This window comes from Epinephelus lanceolatus, chromosome 18 (genome assembly GCF_041903045.1).
Source record: "Epinephelus lanceolatus isolate andai-2023 chromosome 18, ASM4190304v1, whole genome shotgun sequence".
In the NCBI taxonomy this organism is placed as follows: Eukaryota; Metazoa; Chordata; class Actinopteri; order Perciformes; family Serranidae; genus Epinephelus; species Epinephelus lanceolatus.
In genome coordinates this window covers 32,078,732-32,102,239 of record NC_135751.1, presented here as the reverse complement: position 1 = coordinate 32,102,239, position 23,508 = coordinate 32,078,732, and the positions used below count along the sequence as shown (strand labels likewise).

General features: G+C 42.4%; 1 protein-coding gene across 1 annotated transcript in view; it reads left to right on the top strand.

Moving 5' to 3' along the window:
• Window positions 1-23,508, top strand: part of mgat5b (alpha-1,6-mannosylglycoprotein 6-beta-N-acetylglucosaminyltransferase B) — a 110,205-nt gene that overhangs the window by 19,754 nt on the left and 66,943 nt on the right. Inside the window, exons 5-8 of the mRNA XM_078161382.1 lie at window positions 8,839-8,983; window positions 17,629-17,738; window positions 20,503-20,576; window positions 23,041-23,208. Coding sequence (XP_078017508.1) covers window positions 8,839-8,983; window positions 17,629-17,738; window positions 20,503-20,576; window positions 23,041-23,208 — 497 coding nt within the window. The remainder of the gene's footprint in view (window positions 1-8,838; window positions 8,984-17,628; window positions 17,739-20,502; window positions 20,577-23,040; window positions 23,209-23,508) is intronic.

Genomic DNA, 23,508 nt, shown 5'->3' with positions numbered 1-23,508 from the left:
CTCGAGATGTAAACGTTAATGGCGTCCTCCTCGGCTAACCTGCAACATTAGCTAGCTCAGTGGTGCTATGTGAGCTAGCAGTAGATGCAGGCTTCCTTCTGCGTGATGATAAGGTTGCCGGATGTAATTTGGTAGAAAGAAAATAGTTTCTACATGAAACTTCACCCAACAAGGTCTGTGGATTATCTTGAGTAACCAGGTCATGATTTCTGGAAAGAGACATTGCTGTTGAGGTTTTGGAATGTAGTTTTTCATAGGAAATAATTTCTATCTAGCAAACTACACCTGCCAACTGAATCATAGTGCAGAAGGAAGCGTGCATCTACTCATGGACGACAGGCTGTGGATTATCTTGAGTAACTGAGACATTGCTGTTGAGTTTTTCAAATGTATTTTTGTGGCGCTTTGAGCACCACAAGCTGAGTGCCATCTAGTTCCATTATACTGGAGAGAAGGCAGACATCTCTACGGCCAATATCTGCAACACTCAGCAACTCACATCACATCAACAATCTCGACTGATAAACAGCACTACAGGTAAGAGGAAAAATATGTAGTTTTGATTTTGGGGTGAGCTGTCCCTTGGTGTATCTTGAAAGACAATGCATGTAACAGGCAGAACTTGACACGATGTTCCAGAACGTCAGCAACCAGTGCACCCAGGGTACCTTGCACGTTGTATGTGGCCGTGGAAAGTCCAAGAGCAAAATGTCAATATGTGACGAGGTCAGAGTGAGAATGTGTTGCAAAAACACAAAAACGCAAATGGCCCGATCTTGAGTCAGTGTTTGACTTGTCACAAAACACAATGATTTTCTATTTTTAAGTGATTATACACTAATGAAAGCAGTTATGAATATTACATACCATTTCTGCCAATAGACACCCCTAAATCCTACAAAGTGAGCCTTTAAGGTGAAACTCGTTTCATCGCAGCAACTTTATTGCTTCTTTCTTCACATTCTTTTGTTGTACATCTGGCAATTTTGATACCTGTGTGTGTGCTCAGGTGAATGTGTTTGTGTGGGTGCCAGTCAAGTGCTGCCACATTGTCTTCATTTAAAGGAAATGCTCAGTAAAGCAGCGTGCAGTGTTACTCATACTCAGCAGGTATTCAGGGTTTTTTATCTCTAAAGAGAATAAATGACATTATTTTAAACACCTGCCGTTTAAGTGATGAGACAAACTTTGTGCAGCGACTGCACACATCATCTGAGCATCAGCGTTGCTGGTGGTAGAATTAGGCCAGTGTTGTGAGACAATGTGTGCGGAGCCTCCCGCCGGGATAATGTCAAGCAGCATCTAATTCCTGGCACTGCATGAGGGCCAAGGTGGTGAGATGCCACTCTTTCTTGTCAATATGATTTTGTTTGTGACTCTATAAATCAATCGAGTGCCATTATTAAAACATCTAGCTCTGTCTCCAACTGAAGGACTTGCTGATTCTGATTTTGTTTGGGGATTTGAATAAAATAAATTGAACCACAGGCTCTGTGATGGCTGAGAAAGATATCCAGTCAGTTGTGTTGCTTTATAGTGATCTGTGACATCAGTTTTTAGAGGCCATATCTAAACGAGCCACAGGCAGAATGATCAATAAAAGCACTGGCGCCTCTCGTAGTTTGGCTCGGACCTGTAACACTTAATGTGCAAACAGATGTTCTCTGGGGAACTTTTTAAGCTTAACAAAACAGTAATCTGTCAGTCATGTAAAATGCTTTAGCAGCAGTGGCTCAGTAAAACAGGGTGAGGACTTAAAAGCATGATTTGCACAAAGAACAGCTAAGGTCGATGATAAAAGCAGACTTCAAACAAATGGCTCAAACACTAAGGGCTCATTTATGCTCAACATTAGATGCTGTGTTCATTTCATCTGTATTTTTGCATGTTTTCTGAAAGCTTATGGAAACTGACAAAATGGAGCAATACCACCAGAGATCTCAGAGGCAGTGTAGCATATTTCAAGCTAGATACGACTGTTGGAGATGACAAAGAAATTTAAATAATGGTGAAACAGAACAAATCAGTAATATAGCAAAAAGAATTGTCCGTCGACATGTTGGGATGTATGTAATGGCCACAGAGACCACCGATGCTGCCTCCGTTCAATAATACGACCTCCTCCCCCGTCGCCTGGTTTGTTATTGTGTGCAACTTTTGACTTTGCCGTCTGTATGCCGATGTTTCTGTTTTTGTATGTAAAGGGAGTATAAATGATCCTTTAAAGAAGTATTTCACTGGAAAGATGGCCTTTTAATAAAACTAGGATGTCTATGCAGTGCAGATGCAAATGCTTTTGAAATTGGTGCCACAGAACCAGAGAAAAATTCTGCTTTTGCTCAAGAGGGAGAAAACCTAGAACTACCATAATGCACAGCGCTGCACCAGACCAATAGATGCTCCCATTGTTGGGTGACATGACGCTAACATGTCTGTTTGAAACAATGGCGGACAGCTGGCAAGAAACAATCTTATACTACAGTTTAACAGTAAGCTAAAACATGTATCTGTAACCATGTGAGGCAAGAAATAGGCTATGCAGTAACAGAATCTTGGTTTAAATTTGATCAGTGCTGCCTAGTTTTACCATTTTTTTGGGCTCTGTTTTCACCACGCAGGAATCAGTATTGGGCCCACTTCCTGTTCACAAACTCTCGCTATTACAGCTAAAAAGGGCACAAAAATATGTTTTTGAAAACATTATAGGCAAATCGATTTCATTCCGAGTTTGAGAGACAGAGAGGCGAGTCTGTCTCTTGTTCTGCTTCTATACACTTAGTGTCTGTGGTGGCACCATGGGTGAGGGACAATACAAAAATGACGTAAATTACGTCATCTGGTGGAGTTTCGCTGGAGAGCGAAGAGGGATATTTAGGCACCGGAGGGAAGTTTACTACAGGTCATTTACACATACTGCTCACACTGTTTTAATACAAAGCTGGTTGAAAATCAGTGAAATATCCCTTTAAGACTGCTGGGATAGTCACATTTCGCCTCTCTGTCCCTCTCCTCAGCCACATTCCCACTTCCTCAAACTACTTCATTGCCATTCTCTACCTGCCCATCAGAAGCCTGCTAACTTTTCCTCCAGTCCCAGTCACCTGACCTTCCCTGCCCACCTGTTTCCTCTTTCCCTCGTCACCCCTGCAGTATTTAGCCAGCCTTTTGGTGCTCATGCTTCGTAACCTCAGGGTGTCTGCAGGTACTTAAAATGTCTTAAATTAAATCTTATCAATATGAAGTCTTAAATTTTTAATTTGCGAGGTCTTAATTGCCACAGTTATTTTGTCTCACTTCATTTAATTACCTTTAATTTATTTTTGTCAAAATGAGTCACGCTCTCCTGTTACAAATCTTAACTCTACCACTGAACCCAATGCTGTTGTCTTGCACCTACCTGTTGGCAAAATGGAGATAAACCTAACTCACTTTAATAACCGTATTCCTACATAAAGCTGCACCTCTTAGATTTGGTTAAAAATGATTTTGAAAAGGTCTAAAAAAACTATTAAATTCAAGTGTCTGATACCTGAAGTCATCATGTAGCCTGTTGCTGGACTATTGCTGAAATCCAGTCTGAGTCAAAGGTTGGAATTTTCCACTTGAAATGTCAAATTTCCGAGCTCTAAACATTCCAGGTGGACAACACCGAACATAAAAAAGAAAACATGGCTGCCCCTGACAAACTTATTGTGTACAGTACGCACAAATAAACTCTCAGCAGTGCAGCCTTGCATATATAAACAAAATAGAGGAGAAAAACCTCAGTTCATGTCAGAGAAATCAGTGTTTTTCAGTGCATGTAACCCGCTCTGCATGCATCTGTACAGCACTGAAAACACCTCTTTCTGATCTGTACAAGACCTCTGCCTCTGTCTCTGTATAGATGCATGCTTATGCCCTTGATGTTAATTAAAAAGGTAGCTGTTTTAATAAAAACGGTTGACATAAATGTACATTACTTATTAACTGTGCTTCTGTCAAGCTACATCTATAGGAAACCTGCAGTAGTCAGTGAATGTGGTACCATTCTCCTTTATAATTGCTGTGCAGAGAAGATGTCTTTCAGAGATTGTTTACCATAATCAGCCACCTAATAACACTGGTGACATATTTTGACCTTAATTTGCATGCAGAACAGGTTTTACTGTATGATAATATACTTTATGGTTTACCATTTACAATGTGTGCATCCATGGGTTTTGCCGCTGCTGTGTGATGTCAGACAACTTCCTCTTCGTGAGTTCAGGGTACAGGGATTTGCAAGAAGGAGCTCTGACTTTGAGTCTTTCCATTGTACTTTTTTCTAGTAGGAGGGTGGAATTTTTTTTTAGCTTTGAGCTGTCTTGAGCGCAGCATTTGACATGTTGCCTGCTCCTGACCTGCTCACCAGCTTTTCTCTCGGGATTTGTTTGCCTGTTTGGACTGCCTTCCCAGTTTAGACTTGCCTGCCTCATGATTCCTGTACCTGCCTGTGTGTGAGAGCCTATATATATGTGTGTATATATATATATATATATATATATATATATATATATATATATATAGTATATACCTTCACTTTGTCAATAAATAAATCCCTAAATTTTCTGGGCTCCTTCTCCTTGTTGCCTCACACCCACCGTTGTGACAGGGATGGCACAATAGACGGTCTGGTGGGGTACTACGGCTAGAGGGCAGGTACATACTGTTTACTGTGGGGCTGATGAGAAAGTTAGGAGCAGGTGTGACAATGTGAGGATGGGAGAATGGTGGGGTCTGAGAAGGGGGAATTATTAGCTTGCAGCCAAATAAGACAGGTAAAAGGCTGTGGCCATGACATTGCAAGAATAATCTGAAAGTCAATGAAAATCGCTGTTTTGGGGTTGACTACACAGTGCATTGTCTTTTGAAAGGTTTTAAAGGGACAGTTCAACCCAAAATCAAAAAATCATATCTTGGCCCTTATCTGTAGTGCTACAAAAAAAATAAGGGAGCACTTAAATCACACATCAGATCTTGATGAATGAATTATTCAAGTTGAAAATCTTTACTGATATACATTATATAATTTGTTGAGAACAAAATGACGTAACAACGGTCAATGGAAACCAAAATCATCAACCCACCGAGGGCTGGATTCATCACACCGAAAATCAAAGTAAACAAATTGAAATCACAGGCTGATCCAACTTGTAGGAATTTTATCACTGCAGCTCTTAATGTGACTCGGTAGTGTGTATGGTCCCCGTGTGCCTGTATGCACTCCCAACAATGTCTGGGCATGCTCCTGAGTTGGTGGATGGTGTCCTGGGGGATCTCCTCCCAGACCTGTATCAGGGCATCAGTGAGCTCCTGGACAGTCTGTGGCGGTACTTGGTGGCGTCCCAAAGGTGCTTAGTTGGATTAAGGTCAGGGGAACAAGAGGGAGAATCAATGGCATCAATGCCTTTGTCATCCAGGAACTGCCTACACACCACTGCACCAGGAGGAACCCAGGGCCCACTCCACCAGTATAATCACTCTGAGGATTTCATCCTGGTACCTAACAGCAGTCAGGGTACCATTGGCTATGACACAGGTCTGTGCGACCCTCTAAGGATATGCCTTCCCAGACCATCACTGATCCACCGCCAAACCGGTCATGCTGGATGATGTCACACACAGCATAACATTCACCAGACTCTTTCACGCCTGTCACATGTGCTAAGTGTGAACCTGCTCATCTGTGAAGAGAATGGGGCACCAATGGGGGACCTGCCAATTCTGGTGTTTTCTGGCGAATGCCAATCGAGCTGCACAGTGCTGGGCTGTGAGCACAGGTCCCACTAGAGGACGTCGGGTCCTCAAGCCATCCTCATGGAGTTTGTTTTTCTGGTTCGAAACTTTTACACTAGCAGCCTGCTGGAGGTCATTTTGTAGGGCAATGCTCCTGTTCCTCCTTACACAAAGGAGCAGATACCGGTCCTGTTGTTGGGTTGTTGCCCTCCTACGGCCCTGTCCAGCTCTCCTGGCGAAACAGCTGGTCCCCTGGTATCTCCTCCATGCTGTTGAGACTGTGCTGGGAGACACAGCAAACCTTCTTGCGACTGCATGTATCGATGTGCCATCCTGGACTAGCTGGACTACCTGTGCAACCTGGTAGCAGAACACAAAACTATAGAAGAATCAGCCAGGAAGGATAAAGAGAGAGCAACTGTCTGTGGCCACCACATGTGAAACCATTGCCTTTTTGGAGGTTGTGTTGTTTTTGCCTCTCCATTGCACCTGTTGTCACTTTCATTTGCATCATAGCAGGTGGAACTGATTTACAATCACTTGTGCTTCCTAAAAGGACAGATTGATATTCCTAAAGTTTAACTGACTTGGTGTTATACTTTGATGATTGAGTGCTCTCTTCATTTTTTAGCAGCATATATAGATTGTTCTGGTGTGAGCTGCAGAGTGTTGGAGATATTGACTGTAGAGATGTCTGCCTTCTCTCAAATATAACCGTTTACAGGGTCTGTGAGTGACATTAAGTCGAGCTGTATTTAACAGTAACTTAGATTTGTCCTTCCTGTCTGCAATCTACAGTGCTGAGATTTTAGTATGCTGTTAAAGCAGTCAACTCAGTGAAGTCTGTCTGTGTTGCAGTGCATGTAGCCAGTGAGTCTCTCTGAGCACAGTTGTTTATAGCTGCTTTGCCAGAGTTTCACAGTGCACACAGCAGGCTACAGTACAAATGGCGATCTAATTGGAATTTGTTCATAATATCGATTGTGCCGTGGCACTTCGGAAATTGAGTCGTTAAAGGAGATTAGCTGCTGCTAAATCGGCCCTTTATTAACCAGCAGATGAGGAATGACACAGAGGAGGCTCTACATTAGCACATAGATACCATCAGCTCCTGTGCCGGACTGTGCAGTGGACACAAAAAAAAACACATTTGCCACGTTTCCCAAGAGGCAGCAGGAAGCAAGAGTAAAAAGCAGTCTGATGAGCAGTTGATTGCAAACATATATAAGGCTCAGTTCTAAAAATGTACTGCGTAGGAAGGGTGTTCGGTCTCGGTAATGGTGATTTACGAGCACAATGTGTGCCAGGAGCATTACTGTGAAGAAATGTGAGTTCTTCCTACACTTCAGCCCAGCGGCTTTGTTTGGATTTAGTGCTGCCAAGTACACGGGAGCTGATAGAGGATCGTCTGAACTTGGCAAATAGTCTTGAGTCCGCTGAAATGAATGTGCAGAGGAATGGTGAAATATTTGGTGAAAATTGTTTTGGTGATTTTGGTGCTTAAGGTTTGGTCCTGCAGTCGCATGCAACAGGTGTCAGTGGGCAAAGTGTGGACAATATAGGATCATCTCTTCTTTTAAATGTATTGTTAAACTGCTGCGATTAAGCTGCAAACCAAAATGGGAATTCATTTAGACATATCTGTGGTAGAGAGAATTGTTGTCTAACTGCTGAATAATTCAAAGCAAGACGTCTTTAGGCCAGTTCGAGTGATAATATTCTAGAAATGACTGAAACAGTGCTAAGCCAAAGAGTAAAATATGTACAGGCAATAAAGGGAAGAGATTTAGTGGGATATCTGGGCACTAGACTGATTTCTGTAATCCTTGTTCCCGATGTTGAGTGCCTCTCCTCCTTTTTTATTTAAACCTCAACAACACACACATAAACAGTACATACACATGGACACAGACTGGTAGAAGTGGGTGATTTTTTCTCTCGGTGCTTATTTTATTTACTGGTGTTGTAATACAATTTCTTTTCAGAGAAAGGTGACTTTCGCTCGGGCAGTGATAAATGAACTCTGACAGGAGGAGTGAGTCTGCCCACATTGCAGTTTCTAAAGCCTAATGCAATTGATGAGGGAACAGTGAGAGGTGAGCCTTTATTTTCACTCAGCCTCCAAGAACAATGTGAGGCTGTTGTTGGTTTCTAGTATTTCTCTCAGGAGTCCAAACGGCAAATAATTCACTCCCGAGTCCCAAGAGTGGTATTAGTCATCCTGATTTTTTGGATTTTGTTCATCAGAAACGACTTTTCGCCGAAGACGAATCGTGTTTTCATGAACCCTTTGGTGATTTTAAGCAGTGTTAATAATTACTGTGCATTGAGCGCAGAGCGAGTGATCACAGCAAACAGTGCAGGGTTGGGACCTCGACTCGATGCAGTCTGAGACCCGCTTTGACCCTGTTGTCCGTAGCTGCAGGCTCATTAATTGACTAGGTGTTGCTAACAGCATCCTTCTGCTTTACCACCTGTCAGGTCGTTAACAATATGAGCCCAGCAGAAAGACAAAACCAATACTGTCAGACTAATTTGCCTGATCTTGTGTTGTGTGTGTGTGTGTGTGTGTGTGTGTGTGTGTGTGTGTGTCTGTATGCTGCAGAGCTGGCTCCGGTGAGCTGCTGCTTTAGTAACAAAGGACAAAAGAAAGTAGAAACTAGACCAAGGTATATGGAACATAAACTAAATGGATTTCAAATGTGACCATGAGTGAGTCTGTGCTACATCGGTGGATTTAAACTGCTGGTGCACTAAATCATTTCAGAGAGGAGAATATATTGTGTTTGAAAACAGAACAACAGGCAGTTTGTTTTGTTCCTGTGACCTTGTTTGCTGCAATATTTAAAGTCAAATGTGGTTATATAAGATGTGACTTTTTATAGAGACACACTGTACCCTGCCGTAAAATTGACTCTTATTTTTTGTATTCTAATTTATCACTTACTCCTTTCACTTTGCTCTTCTGTTGAGAATGACTTTTTATCTCTTTTATTCTTCATCCCAACCCTCTCCTATCTCTATGATGTACTTTGGTAATATTTGTCTCACACTATCTGTACGTGTCTGTGTGTTCTTCAGTGCTCGGTGGGCAAGAATCTCGTGGGGTGCTGAGGAAAATCAGTGACATGCTGGAGGTCATTATGAAGAGGATGGATGCTCTGTCTAAACTGGGTAACACCACAGATGCCCACAGGCTGGATGAGCTCAGCTCAGCCCTGGACAGGTACAGCAGCTTGGTTTTTAAATGCCTTTTTTGGATCCTATGTAATGTTTTTTTAAACACGCAAGTCTCCAGGGTAGAAACATGAAGGCACTGCAGAAATGGCAAAAACTGCAGTTCCTCTAATGGCCACTTGAGGCTGGCTCCAAAACTAAGTCAATCCCCACAGACCCCTGTGTTAAAATGCCCAACTTTACAGCAGAAATAAACATGTTTACAGCCTGGCACAGAAATGGTTTTGGTCTTTGTAGCTCAATCCCCCTTCATGACAACTGTATGTGGGTGGACTGTTATATAACTCACTAGGCTGCCCCTGACTAAGAATATTCCCAGTCAACCAATAGTCATAATTTAGGGCCATTAGTCGACTAGTCGCCCACATGTTTACGATATTAATTTAATTATTAAATTATATATTTTGGGCGGGGCAGCACAATGGTTTGAGTTGTTAATGTTGCCTGTTAATGACACTGTCGGCAAAGCAGTAATGATTGTGCTAAGTTGCTAATGGGCATGTAGCTACTTCCATGTTTCAGATGATACGTCATGTTTGTAGTCGACCAATGAAGATGAGTTTACATATCACCTTGGGTTCGTCCGTCACCTTCTCAAAATGATCCCACACTTTGGATTTCCTGCCCGACATGTTATTAACTAGCCTGTGGAATAACCGCAGGTACCAGCCCTGGAAATTAACCTGACTCCTGTCTGGCTGCTAAGCATGGCCACTTCCTGTGTCTGTCCTTTCAAATTAAATTCCCGCATGGTCCAGTCATAAAGGTTTTGATTTGTTTTGACAAGGCGCAGCTCCTAAGAGAGTTTCACGTTTGTTTTTTCATGTTCTTTTGTCTGCAACTAAGTGACCAATGAAATCTTGCCGACTAATGACCTTTCTGGTCGGCTAACATTTGGTTGACTATTAGGGGGCAGCCCTATAACTCACACTTTAAAAGTGATAATAATGATATAGCATAATTTAGGGCATGGCTGCTTTAAGTGACAAGTAGTTGCCGTCCGCTGACAAGTTGCTACCACAGCAACAACGTTGGTTAGGTAACTTAACCATGGCATAACCCCAGATTCACACAGTATATTCGTAGCTGTATCTATCGCTATTTTAGTGTTTTAAGTTCATGAGAGTTGTTTTGCTTGACTGTAAAAGTCTTGTGCAGCAATTGGTTGCACTATAAGACCCTCTACAGAGTTGAATATTTAGTTTACTGCAAGAACCTTTTGTTTCAATGGTTTTAAGCCTGTTTTGCCAGCGAAAATTAGCATTAGCATTATCACAGTTAACCATAGCTCTAAATGCACCAAGCAAGCAGCTAGTGTAAGGGTGTTACCTCCACCCTGTCATCCAAATATGGTCGCATCTGGCTCCAAAAATCCAAGATGGCGTTAACCAAAATGGCAAACAAAGCTTCAAATGGGAGTCTACAAACCAGTGGGTAATGTCATACAGGCTGTTTCCATTATTTTATTCAGTCTATGGTTTTACATTAGAAACAGCAGTAGAATGTTGTCATACAGGCAGGGCTGACCCCAGTTCCCAGAGGAAGGCAGCACAGATCTGCACGATTATTAGGGAGTTGCAGTAGAGAAGTAGTGAAGAAAGTACTGTGTTCTCCTCATTCTTTTAGAGTAAATGCACTCAGCTCTGCCTAAGGAGCAGTTTTTAAAAGCTGCATATCAGGCGTAGTGAGTAGAGGAGGTACCCTGGAGGTACGGGGTGGAGGTGATGTGTATTTGGATGAATTTTTTATGTCCTTAATGTCAGTGTGTACCTCAGGCACCACTCCAGGGGGTCAGGGAGTAAAATTTCATGCCACTCCATCCAAATTATTACAAGTGTTGAGTTTGTTGGTTGAGCTTTAGAGTTCATTCTTGACCCTGGTTACAACAGTTTACAAAATATTCTCACCTCAAGGTCCATTTTTAAGCTTCTCTGAAGCTTTTGTTCATCACATGATCTTTATCAGCAGAATTTGCCCGGTTGTATCACACTTAAAATGCTAAGAAAAACTTTTTTGTCATATTTAAGTGTCTGACACTGCTGAGAGAAAAAATGCCTGTATAACTGGTGGTTTCGTGGCTGACTTACTCAAATAATAAACATGAAATTCTCGTACTCGTCTCGTACTAGTACTCTTCGTCCTCCGCTTATCTGGGTCCGGGTCGCGGGGGCAGCAGTCTCAGCAAAGAAGCCCAGACAGCCCTCTCCCCAGCCACTTCCGTCAGCTGGAGGTCACTGTTCGATGGGGCTATGAGGACCACGTCATCCGCAAAAAGCAGGGACGAGATCCTCCCGTCACCGAACCTGACACCCTCCACCACTTGGCTGCGCCTAGAAATTCTGTCCATGAAAGTTATGAACAATGAACTGGTGACAAAGGGCAGCCCTGGGGGAGTCCAACCCTCACCGGGAACAGGTCCGACTTACTGCTGGCCATGTGAACCAGACTCACGCTCCTTCGGTACAGGGACTGGATGGCCCTTAGCAAGGGGGCACCAACCCCATACTCCCGGAGCACCCCCCACAGGATGCCCCTGGGGACATGGTCGTAAGCCTTCTCCAAATACACAAAACACATGTCGACTGGTTGGGCGAACTCCCATGCCCCATCCAGCACCCTGGCGAGGGTAAAGAGTTGGTCCACGGTTCCGTGTCCGGGACATGAAATTATTTTATTCAGTTTTTTTTAAACAATATGGCACCATCCCAACATATTGTTGTGCATGTTTAGTTCTATCATCCCACCATTCCACTGGACTGTTTGTTTGTTCTTCCCATGCCGTCCAGAAGATGGTGTCCATCTGCTGTCTACCATCTGCCTGATTACATGTCAACACAGCATTATTGTAAATTGATTCAAAATTATTGATTGAGAGTTAAGTGATTAAGGTAATTATGATTGGGCTGGTGTTTATTTATGTTATTTTGTAGTGGAGACTGGTGATTTATTTGCTCTTTAATAATCTCAATAATCTGCTGATGATACAGTAGCTATCCTTGCCATTAAGTATTCAGTGTGTAGTAGAACATGTTGGATAGTATGTATGTAGTTGATGGATATCTAGGTGCTACAGCCTGTACAGATGTGGTCCTGTTAGTGTGAGAGCTGCCAGTAAAAGCACTCTGTAAACTAACCTTGGACAAAAAGTTAAAAACATTTTTTTCCTAGTTTTCAAGGTGGTCGCTGCAGTGTTGTCAGCGGTGATAGAGAGTTGCTGTAATAGGCTGTGAGCAGCTCAGAGCTGTCAAGGTTAAATTTGTGGTGGTCCACTGAACATTCTTTCTAGTTCTCCAGCTCCAACCTGTGTGCCAGAGGTGAATTTCATTGGCATAGTAATAGTAAGATAAAAACAGGGAGGCTGAAGAAGTCCTGAGAGATAGACAGTGCAATGAAAGGAAGAAGGCCAAGTGCGGAGCCCTGGGGCATCCCAGCGGAGCAGGTCCATGCTGAGAAAAGAGCCTCATGCCGCAGAAACCTGGTGTTAAAGGAGATGTTATGTGTTAGAACAAACCCCATCCCTCTCCCTGGGTAGGTGGGAATATGAAAGAGACTGCCATATAAATATATATATAAAAAAGAAAGAAAAAAGAGGAAGAGCAGGGGTCTTGCTGGACAAGTTGAAGCCGCCAACCCTGAGTTGTGTGTGTGTGTGTGTGTGTGCGTGTGTGTGTGTGTGTGTGTGTGTGTGTGTGTGTGTGTGCGCTCTGCGGTTGCCATGGCAACAGACCTTTTTCCTCATGCTTGCACCTGCTCAGGGTTTGAGGAGAGGAAGCTCCCTCCTGTTTTCTGCCTTTGCAGTTCATTTCGCTCCTGGACATAACCTCCGTCTTCCTCACACCCGGGGTAATGTCTCCACCTCAACAGAGCCTCGCACAATGATATAATCACCTGTGGTAATATATTAAAAGGCACTGTAATAGTATTTGAAATTAACAGTATGTGTGGAGCTGCTGCTGACTGCAAATGATGAACAATGACAGAAGAGGTGTGACGCCTCACCTGACCTGTCGGGGGGAAAATATTTATTGTATTCCTGCCAAAAAGCTGCATACATTTATTTTTATCTGCAGTTTTATATTACACTTCCAGAATTTAATTTTCTCTGCAAAATGCCCTGTGGATTAACTCTGTCATAGAGTTCTAACAATCATTTAATTGGCCTCTCAGGGACTAAACTGGAAAATGTTACAGTGACAAAGGCCAAATAGTTTTAAAACTGACTTAGTGGTAAAAATGTTTCTCACGCTGATACATCTCGACTTCGTTTTTTTTTTTTTTTTTACCTCACTCAGGTGATTAAAAAACTCTGCATGGCTCAAGGTCAAGGGCTGACCCTGGAGATTAGTGAGAGATCTTCAGACAGGAAAAACTTTGCCCACCTGGTATTTCGTTTAAAAAGTAATTAGGTTGTCCTCTTGCTCCTCAACAGCTGATAGCCTCTCCTGGGTCACAGTCCCTGCAGTATAAATATGGGACGGTTCTGAGTGAGACCGCAAATGTCTGTCTGCACAAAGTGAAAGCTTCTGTGCCACTGCATAATAATCATAACTGTGCATGTGTGTGTGTGTGCTGACTTCACTGTACTGTATGTCAGTGTGTCTGTGTAATTGGCAATTAATTTGTGCTGACCTGCTAGTCTAAAGTAGAGAGGGCTTGACTACCACTTGCCTCCTGGGCACCACATGGAAAAATGAAATTGGAGTTTAGGATTATGTTAAGTTATGCATATAAGTGCGCTTAGATTGCTTTCCCCTGGCAGACACACACACAGAAATACATGCTGCCTCAATGAAATCTGAGGTTTACTGCTTGATCTCAGAACCACTGTTACACTGGTGTTTGTTATTTCCCTGAGTTTGCGTGTTCAGAGCTCTTTAATGAGCAATCTAAATTCCTGGAAAACTACGACATAACAAGAGAGCTCATTAAAATAATTCATTTACGTTTGTTTTCTTGTAAAACAGAGCAGTGATACACTACCTCCATCGATGAATGTGTTTTGTTTTTTACGCAGGAAGCACATATCATTAAGGTCATGTGTTGATGTGCAAAAGTTTGAGGTCAATATTTACTTTTCCCTTTGTTTGCTGTATGTTGGATGTTAACCTGAATGTGTGTTGAATTGTGTAGAGTCGAGGATCAAACTGCGAAGGACTTCCACCAGTTTAACAGGACTTTCACACCAGTAAATGGGCTTTGAGTCCTGTGTGAGTCAACGTCAATTTTTTATACTAAGTTGACTTATTATTTCAGTTTGTACATAAACTGTGTACATAAACTTTAGCAGAATAGCTGAATACATAATGTTTAGGTAATTTTTTTAACGTTGCTAGGATGCCAAGGAATATATATGTGGGTTTAAACAGTCACATTGGCTATTCTGCCTCAGATGCAAATGACGTTTTTGAGTACAGATACTTGGGTGTGAATATCTGTCAATAAGAAAATAAGATGATCATTGCACCTCTTTTCTGAACACTGAACAACTTCTAGGTACCCCAGCTCTGCAGGACGATATAGCCTAACATGTAATAGAACATAATGAAATAGATAGATAGATAGATAGATAATTTATTGTCACACACATTCATATCTATATTTTTAAGACATACGATAAATAGTAAATAAAAGCAATAAAAACAGCCAAACACAACAGTTATTGCCAGTAGTGGCTCGTGGTGAAATTGGGTGGGAGGGCTAACGCATTAGGCCCATGGCCTATACTGATCAATAGTTCAGCTGCAGTAACATCACACGGAGATACAGTACCAGGTTACCGCAACAATGCACTACAACAAAACTAGAGAATTAGGCTAACTCGCTCGCTCACACACACACACACACACACACACACACACACACTGACTATTTTCTGCTGTACACACCTTTAATAAGAGGTTAGGGCTTGGGCCTGGGGTTGGGTGGTACGGCCTAAAATGAATATCATGGTATTATTTTGGGGGATTGGGTGACGGTATGATATCACTGTATCGTCTTCTCTCTTTTTTTTTTTACACTTTGAATAAAACAATTTAAAAAGTCTAGGATGGAAACTATTTATCGTCAGAAGTTAAGCTAATCCAGCTAATCCATCTATTATTGTGTATAAAACGTTATAGGCTAATATGTATAAACGTTAGAGGGAAGTGCTTCTCCCGTGGGCCTGGGTTTGGGGTGGTTGGCCAGGCCACATCCATCACGTAAGGAGGGAGGTGCATGAGGCAGGCAGGCAGGCCAGCCGCCGGGCCCCGTTCTGCCGCCGTAGCTGGAGTACTGCGGTATGAAGGTAACCACAAAAGCAGTATGGCTCGTTTACTGCGGTAAGTTACCGTCACCGCAAATACCGCCCAGCCCTACTTGGGCCTGATTTTTGGATGAGGTCCCGCTCGACAGACAGCATTTAAAATAATCCACCTCGTTCAGCATGATGCTAACCAATTCACAAGACTCAACGCTCACTCTCCCACTACAGTAACAGTGGGCAGGCCCTCACTGTACTTCCACGCACTGTCATTGGCCAAAAGTCAGTGGCCTGGGCTGAACTGGACAGTCAATCAAGGGGGCTTGTCACGACACCTGTCACTCACGATGTGACAACAATGATTGGAAGCTGATTCTAGGATTATAGGCTGTTAAAAATCAGCCCATTTAGATAAATCCAGCGTTTTTGTGACTATGTTAGTGCTGCTGCTGCTATAGGTTCCACCAAATACAATCAGTTCTAAGGTTCAATAACTAATGTTTTAATATTTTCTTTAATTTAATACTTTTCTCGTCTTTATTGTATTTTATACCAGCCGTCTGGTTATTGCACAAAGTCCATTATGACACCTTGGGTAGGTGAAGCAGGGTGTGAGGGGTGGGTGTGTAGTCTCTGGAGTCTGTCCACAGCTCTGGGGTGTTCATTTACAAAAATTATTTCATTTGTTGATATATTAATTAGTCAATCAACAGAAAATGAATCACCAACAATAATTCATCAAGCTCAAGTGTCTGCTGATTTCCTTTCTTTGTAAATTAAAAGCTCTTAGTTTTGAGCACTCAGTCAGACAAAGCATTATTTCCTGACAGACAATAATTAACAGATCAATTGATAATCAAAATAATTGTTAGTTGTGGCTGGGGCTACAACAATAAGCCATTTACTTAATTAGACAATGAGCAGGAAATTAATCAGCAACAAGTTTCATAATCACTTAACTGTTTAAAGGTATGTTGGAACTGTCAGTTCCTGTTTGTAGACATTATCACCAGTGAAAGTGAAAGCCAACCAAAGAGTCACTCTTTTATGCTATAATTGTATTTGTTTCTGCACTGTGTCCTTGATTTTTGGAGTGGCCTCATGGAGGCATGCTGCTTATGGTCTGGCACCTCATCACTAGGTTTTTATAAAGTCCCAGCCTCACCTGCACGCTGTGCCCAGAAAGAAGAAAATAAGAAAACACAGAGGGCAGGGTCTGTATGTTGTTTATTAGGAAAATCATGCATAGTATAGCTTTAAGTAATCTTCTGTGACAGTAAACTGAATATCTGAATATTTTTTACAATTTGCTGACATTTTATAGACCAAACGATTAATCAGTTAATTATTAAGAAAATAATCTGTCATAATGAAAATAATGATTCTGGCACGACTAGCTTCATAGAGAGTTGCACCAACTTCACACTACTGCACATACAGTAAATATCTGACAATCCAATTTGAAACTATTTTTCTTTTCTCTTTCGGACACCAGTAGGAATAGGATTTTGTTTCTTAGAGGTCTCTCTCAAGAATATTTAATAATTCACTGCATAAATCTATTAACCACTAAAAGAGGTAGTTGCAGTGCATTCCTGAAGTGTTGCAGCAAATGCTAAAACGTTTGCCCTCTTTCCTTTGAAGGTTCATTTTTACACAGAAAGATAATATTTGGTGAACTGTCTCTTCTCCTTTGGTCTTTGCACCTTTTAAAGCAAACACAGTTGCAGGTCTTGGAATATATTTCGATAAACTTAGGCTCTGGGGTAAGATGAAACTTTTACAATACAACTGAGGTCCTGGGCTGAACAGAGCTTGAGTTAATTTGCTGTTGCTCTGTTCTTCATAGACGTGTTTCCAAAATTTCCTAGAACTATAACACTGCAGAGACTGTATGTTGCAAACATTCGTCTGTTTTCTCTCTGTGCTTTGTCCTCCATATCTCCTTCTCCATTGTAAATATTGGTTCTCAATTGTTTTGCCAACAGCTTTTAGGCCATAGAGGTCAAGTGCAGTGAAACACATTTGCTAACAACCTAATTGTCTTCTGTTTTCATTCCCCTCCGGGGACCTGCTTTAATATGCAGAGCTACTTTTTTTTTAATCTTAACAAATAAATTATCTGTCAGTGTTTTAAAAGCTTTTTCGATTTCACGCCTCAAGTTCCAGAGAATTAGCATTTCTTCCACTGCTTCACGCTCACTGTGAAGGGTGGAAAAACAACAAATACAGCTGGATGGAATGAAGCTATAAAAGAAATATACTGTAGTGTCATGTCCTCTTTCTTTTGAAGGCGGCTGATTGCGGTTTGAAGAGAATTTGGGTCATTAGACGATGGTTGTCGCTGGAGTCATTCTAACATATTCTCTTTCTTTTTGTGTGTTTGTGATCAGGATTCAGCCTATAGGGCTGGTGGAGCGGATTCAGGCCATCGCCCAGAACATGTCTGACATGGCGGTGAGGGTGGAGCAGATCCTACAGCGCAGCATGGCCAGCAACAGAGGTACGATTTCATACACACATACACACACATGCCGCCCACTCACACACCTGGAGAATACCAAATATAGCTGTGGCCCTTGAGATGAATCCCACCTGTCCGTTTCAAATCCATCCAATCTGAAGACACTTTTCCCCTTCTGCCCACATAAGCCCGACTGTCAAGCCTGGAACCAGCCCAACACTTGAATGCACAATTTATGTCTTACATGGACTCGCTGGTCGATCATATAGAACATGACGTACATTATTCACAGCACATTACCCCTTCAAATAGCAAGCCTCTATTTGTGTCCTGGTGTAAGAGCGCCTGTGCAGCACAGTACAGTGCCCCATTGTTGCTGCCATATCATAAGCGCATGGCTGCAGGATGCTTAAATCACAATGATGAATTACTGCCTAGGTAATGGGATCCAGGCCTGTCAGCTTTCTTTATTAGCCTTCACTCTCAATTTCTTTATTGGGCTCAGAATAGAAATTAGACAACGCGATTTAATTCACAATTCAATTCCACTCCTGTATCCGCTACATTGGACTTTGTGACTGAAAACTATTTACCTCACTGTCTCATTAAAATGTATCAGATAATTTGCCTGTTGTCATAACGTCTGATATCATTTAAGCAAGGCCAATGTGAACCTGGCTAAGTTTTGACAGCGGCAGGCAGGAGCACTTTTCATTGTGAGAGGTCTGCCGTTATCATGATAATCAGACAGAATGGCTGGCAATTATTTGTCTGTGATTGTGCTCTTCGATGCTTGGCAGGATGCTGGCGGAGGAGCTGCAACTGCTCCTTTAATTAGGCTCACTAGTGCCGGGCTTCAAGGGGGAGAAAAAAGGGAAAAGGAAGGAGAGGAGAGGCAGAGAGTAAAGGGAATAGTGAGAGCGGCTGAAAGAGACAGGAAAGATTGGATGAGAAGGAAAAGGGAGGAGGAAGAAGGGTGGGGTGGGATGTTGGGGGGATTATGATTTTTATGAATCACACTAATGCAATCTATCTATAGTAAATCCAGTGAGTGGGATGGAACAGAGACTTGGCCATTCAGCAGGGGAGGCCAAGCTTTTATGTGAGCTTGTTAGCTGGCTCTACTCTCTGATTTATCTCTGTTCATCCCAAAGGCAGGATATACTGTAATGCGAAAAGACAAACAGACTTAATGCCCAGGGGAAGCTCTGTAAAGAACTGTCTGATCAATATAAGCCCTGTTAAATCTTAGGAGATCCAAGGCTAGTGATAATTCTGCCTGTTAATGCATATACATTGTATGAAGCTGGGTGTTGGATTAAAAAATGAAACCTATTACACTCATTTTTAGGTTCACACTTGTATTTAACGTTTCTACTAGAACATGTTTACATGCCGTAATGGTCGAGAAAACACTTACTTTTCCTCATACTATCTGTGCTGGAGCACCTTTATTTACTCTCTGCCTGAGATTTTAAACCCATTTAAGGCAAGGCGCTCAACACTTGGTGAGTGTTGCTCCACAGAAATGATGCATTTTCAACAGAAAAAAGGGATGCTCAACACACACCTGAGTAATGTCGTGAGCAACGTCATATTTTGTTGCACAATGTGATTGTAGTGTTACTAACATCGCCATGGAGATAGCTTTCAACCCACATCGACTCCGACCTGCATTACACATCTATGTCCACAGGAGCAGCCGTCTGTCAGCAACAGCTCCTGGTGAGCTGAGATGACAGCGTCCGGCCAAACTGTCTTCAGCAGGCTGACTGACAGCAGACATTTACTGAACCAAAATATTTTTCGAGTCAGTGCTATGGGAGGAAATCAGCTGTATTGATTCATTGATTTTAATTTACTAACCCACTGTAGTGAGTGAGGGGAATCTGCTGGTCACAGATAGACCAGGAGCTGATCAATCAATGTGAATACACCTAATAAGGCAGGGGTCTCTGGTTACCATGCAGACGACTTTAAACCTTTCACTGAAGCATAAGTTGAGAACAACGTACGTGTGTTTACTTTCTGTCCAGCAACACTCATCAAAAGTGTCCAGCACCCTACTATAAATCAGGTTTTAGCGCCCGTCTCCTCCCTATCAAAAAAGCTCAGGCTGCTCTGATGGGTCAGCACTCCCGGGTCTTCTGTGTCTCTGCACTATCATTGCCGCTGGGGACTGACTATAACAGGGAGCAGCAGCCATGAAAAATCCCCAGTAAAAGTTTCCTACGTAGGCTACATAATGTTAAGACTTGAAGTAGCGTTCCTGAAGCAGATGACCATATTAAGAAATCTAGTACACCATGACGATGTGTTGAAGCCAGATCAGAAACACAGAATCTATTAGAAACATAGAGTGTTCAAAACGGTAGACAGGGTTTATTTCTTCATATGTTTACCTCATTATTTGAAACTTTGGCCATGTTTAATATGAACGTCATGCATTGTGATCCTATATAAGACACAAAATATGAAAACATATCATAGGTCCCCTTTAAACTTTGATGAAATAACAGAATGTCTAGACAATGGAATGGAGGTTCACAGAAATACAGAAAAGATGCTCTAATTTAATCGACCGAAGGTGTGAAAACACCGTAGACATATTGGATGTACCTTGTCGGCATGTTTTTAACACCTTCCTCTTTGTGTTTGACTTTTGTGTCTGTGCGCTTTCAGAACAAGGCGATGGAGCTCTTTTCGCTGATTTGTGCTGGTGTCTGATGAGTGTGGGCTTTTGTCGGAGCGTGTGTGTGTATAGGCTTTGATAAATACCCTGTATTTTTCTTCTTTTCTCCAGTCAGGGATGGAACATTAGGACAATGTGAGATTCCTAAAGATCCCCGTTATCCAGACTGTCCCAGCAAGATGGATGTAAGTCTTCATATCTCACTTAAGCCCAAACAATTTCACACAGAGAGCGAAATAGCCCGTTGTCCTCTCTTGGTGATTCACCTTGGTGCAACATAAATTTTTTATAATAAGATACGAGGATGTATAAAGGCTGCTTGTGCAGAACTGGGTTGTCTTGGTGACAAAGAAAAACAGGATGTAGGAAAGAATAAAACACATAAACACACTGTGTATACGGTACATATATACATCCTATAAATAACAGCCGATAGCAGTAGTATCCACAGCAGAAAACTGCAGTGTGTGCAAACAGGTATAAACAATACAGCATGTCCAACGTGTGCTTCTTTCTATTAGCATGCGTGTGAAAAATATGCACCTTCTGTTCAGTGTATATCTGTAAGAAGTTTCACCCACACATATAAATAAACATAGCAAGTGTAGAAAAAAAGTCACATTCAAGGTACACCATTGTTTATTCTTTGTATCACCATCATGTTTATGCATGAAATAGGCCTCCATAAATATGCCAGTCAGGTCCACACCACATGAATGCACTACACACATATATTATGTACAATTTTGACTGCGGTCCAGTTAGTGTTGCATGTACAGGCCACCTGCTTTACTATATCCTCACACTTTCAGGGGGTCTTGAACAGAAAAAAGTTCTGTCAGGAAAACCCTGGAGGGAGAGTAAGATGGATGTTCCTTCAGCTCCCTACCACCTCATGAAAGCCATCCAGCGTAATGTTAGTTCAGCCTTATGACAAAACCACACCACCTTTACTATTCAAGTATCCTGTCTGCCTCCTCCCCTCGGACGTCCACTCTTTGCAGTGCATGTCGGAAAATTAGCTGACCCGAATGTCTCCAACAAAATCTGCCCTCTGTGTAACATCTTTTATCAAGTTAGCAAGCTGGATGACCTCGTCGCACTGTTTTGCTGACTCCACCTGTGAGTGGGAAGCTATGGAAATGCTGACAATTATCTGGGCTGCATATCTGAGCATCAAATAACATCTTATTAATAAAGCCAAGGACCGTTTTTTCTATGCATGTACTTCACAATAAGGGACCAGATGCATCACATTGAAGATAAGGTTAATATGTGGGAGTGAAACAGATGACAGCAGCGTGCCCAGTCAGTTTCAAAATGATGGGAGGCTTTTAGTTAAATGTAAAGGTTTGCTTAAGTTAAAGAAACAGTTCCCCCTCTCACCTGTGGTGCTATTTATCAATCTAGATTAATTTAGTGTGAGTTGCCGGGTGTTGAAGATATTAGCCGAAGAGATGTCCGCCTTCTCTACAGGTTAATGGAACACATAATATAATGGCACTCAGTTTGTGGTGCTCAAAGTACCAAAAAATACATTTGCAAAATTCAACAGCAATGTCTCTTTCCAGAAATCATGACCTGGTTACTCAGTTTAATGGTGGAACTATTTTCTCTCTACTGAACTACATCCCACAGTACGCTCCAACCCTCACCTACAGTCAAGAGCTTTGGGTAGTGACCGAAAGAATGAGATCACGGATACAAGCAGCTGAAATGAGTTTTCTTTATAGAGATAGAGTGAGGAGACACCTGGAGCTGCTCCTTCACATCCAAAGGGGCCAGGTGAGTGGGTTCAGGAGGCTGATCAGGGTGCCTGCTGGTCTCCTGCAGTTAGAGGTTTTCCGGGCACATCCAGCTGGTAGGAGGCCCTTGGGCAGACCCAGAACAGCTTGGAGGGATTATATATTTCATTTGGCTTGGGAATGCCTCGGGATCCCCCAGGAGAGGCTGGAAAGTGTTGCTGGGGAGAGGGACGCCTGGTGAACTTTGCTCAGAGTGCAGCCCCTGTCACCCAGCCCTGGATAAATAGGATGACGATAGATAGTTGGATGGATGGATGGATGGATAAACTACACCTACCAACCGTATCACAATGCAGAAGGAAACGTATATCTACTCAGGGACAAAGGGTTTGTGCTTGTGACAGTGCGAGATGTAAACATTAATGGTGTCCTCCGCAACTGAGGTGTAACGTTAGCTAGCCAGTGGTGCTAGGTGAGCTAGCGGTAGATGCACGCTTCCTTCTGTGCGGTGATACAGTTGGCGAGTGTAGCTTGGAGGAAAGAAAACAGTTCTGAAATGAAACTGCGCAGAACATGATCTGAAGATTATCTTGAGTAACCAGGTCATGATTTCTGGAAAGAGACATTGCTGTTGAGTTTTTCAAATATATTTTTTTGGCGCTTTGAGCACCACAAACCGTGTGTCATGTAGTTCCATTATTTTGGAGAGAAGGCAGACTTCTCTACGGCTGATATCTCCAACACTTGGCAACTCACACCAAAACAATCTCAATTGATACAAAGCACCACAGGTAAGAGGGAAAATATGTATTGTAGATTTTGGAGTGACCTGTCCATTTAATAAATGCCCTGAGAGTGTACGTGACATTTTTGTGAGACAACAGTTTGGGTCTTTGTCTTCCAGTGGATGCGCGCTCGTTGGACCTCAGACCCTTGCTATGCCTTTTATGGTGTAGACGGCTCCGATTGCTCCTTCCTTGTCTACCTGAGCGAGGTGGAGTGGTTCTGCCCCCCACTGGCCTGGAGGAACCAGACTGCTACACCCACATTGAAGCCTCCACCCAAGAGACAGGTAATTTTTCCATATCAGTTGCTTTGATTCCACAACAACAGAGTTACCTGAAGAAGAAAAGAAATAGGAACAGAGCACAGGGTAACAGTTTGACATTGAGGTATAATAATTACTGCAGAGACTTTAGTCCAAGTTCCTCGAAAGCAAAAACAGTCAGGGACACAGTTGCCTATTTCTCAAGTGCGATGCCAACAAGAGAGTTTGTCCCTGTCTCTGCACAGGAGAGGCTGCTGGTTAATCTCACATCTGTTCAGTGTGAAGAGAAGATCCTGGGGAAAAAGTATGATATTCTCTGTTCAA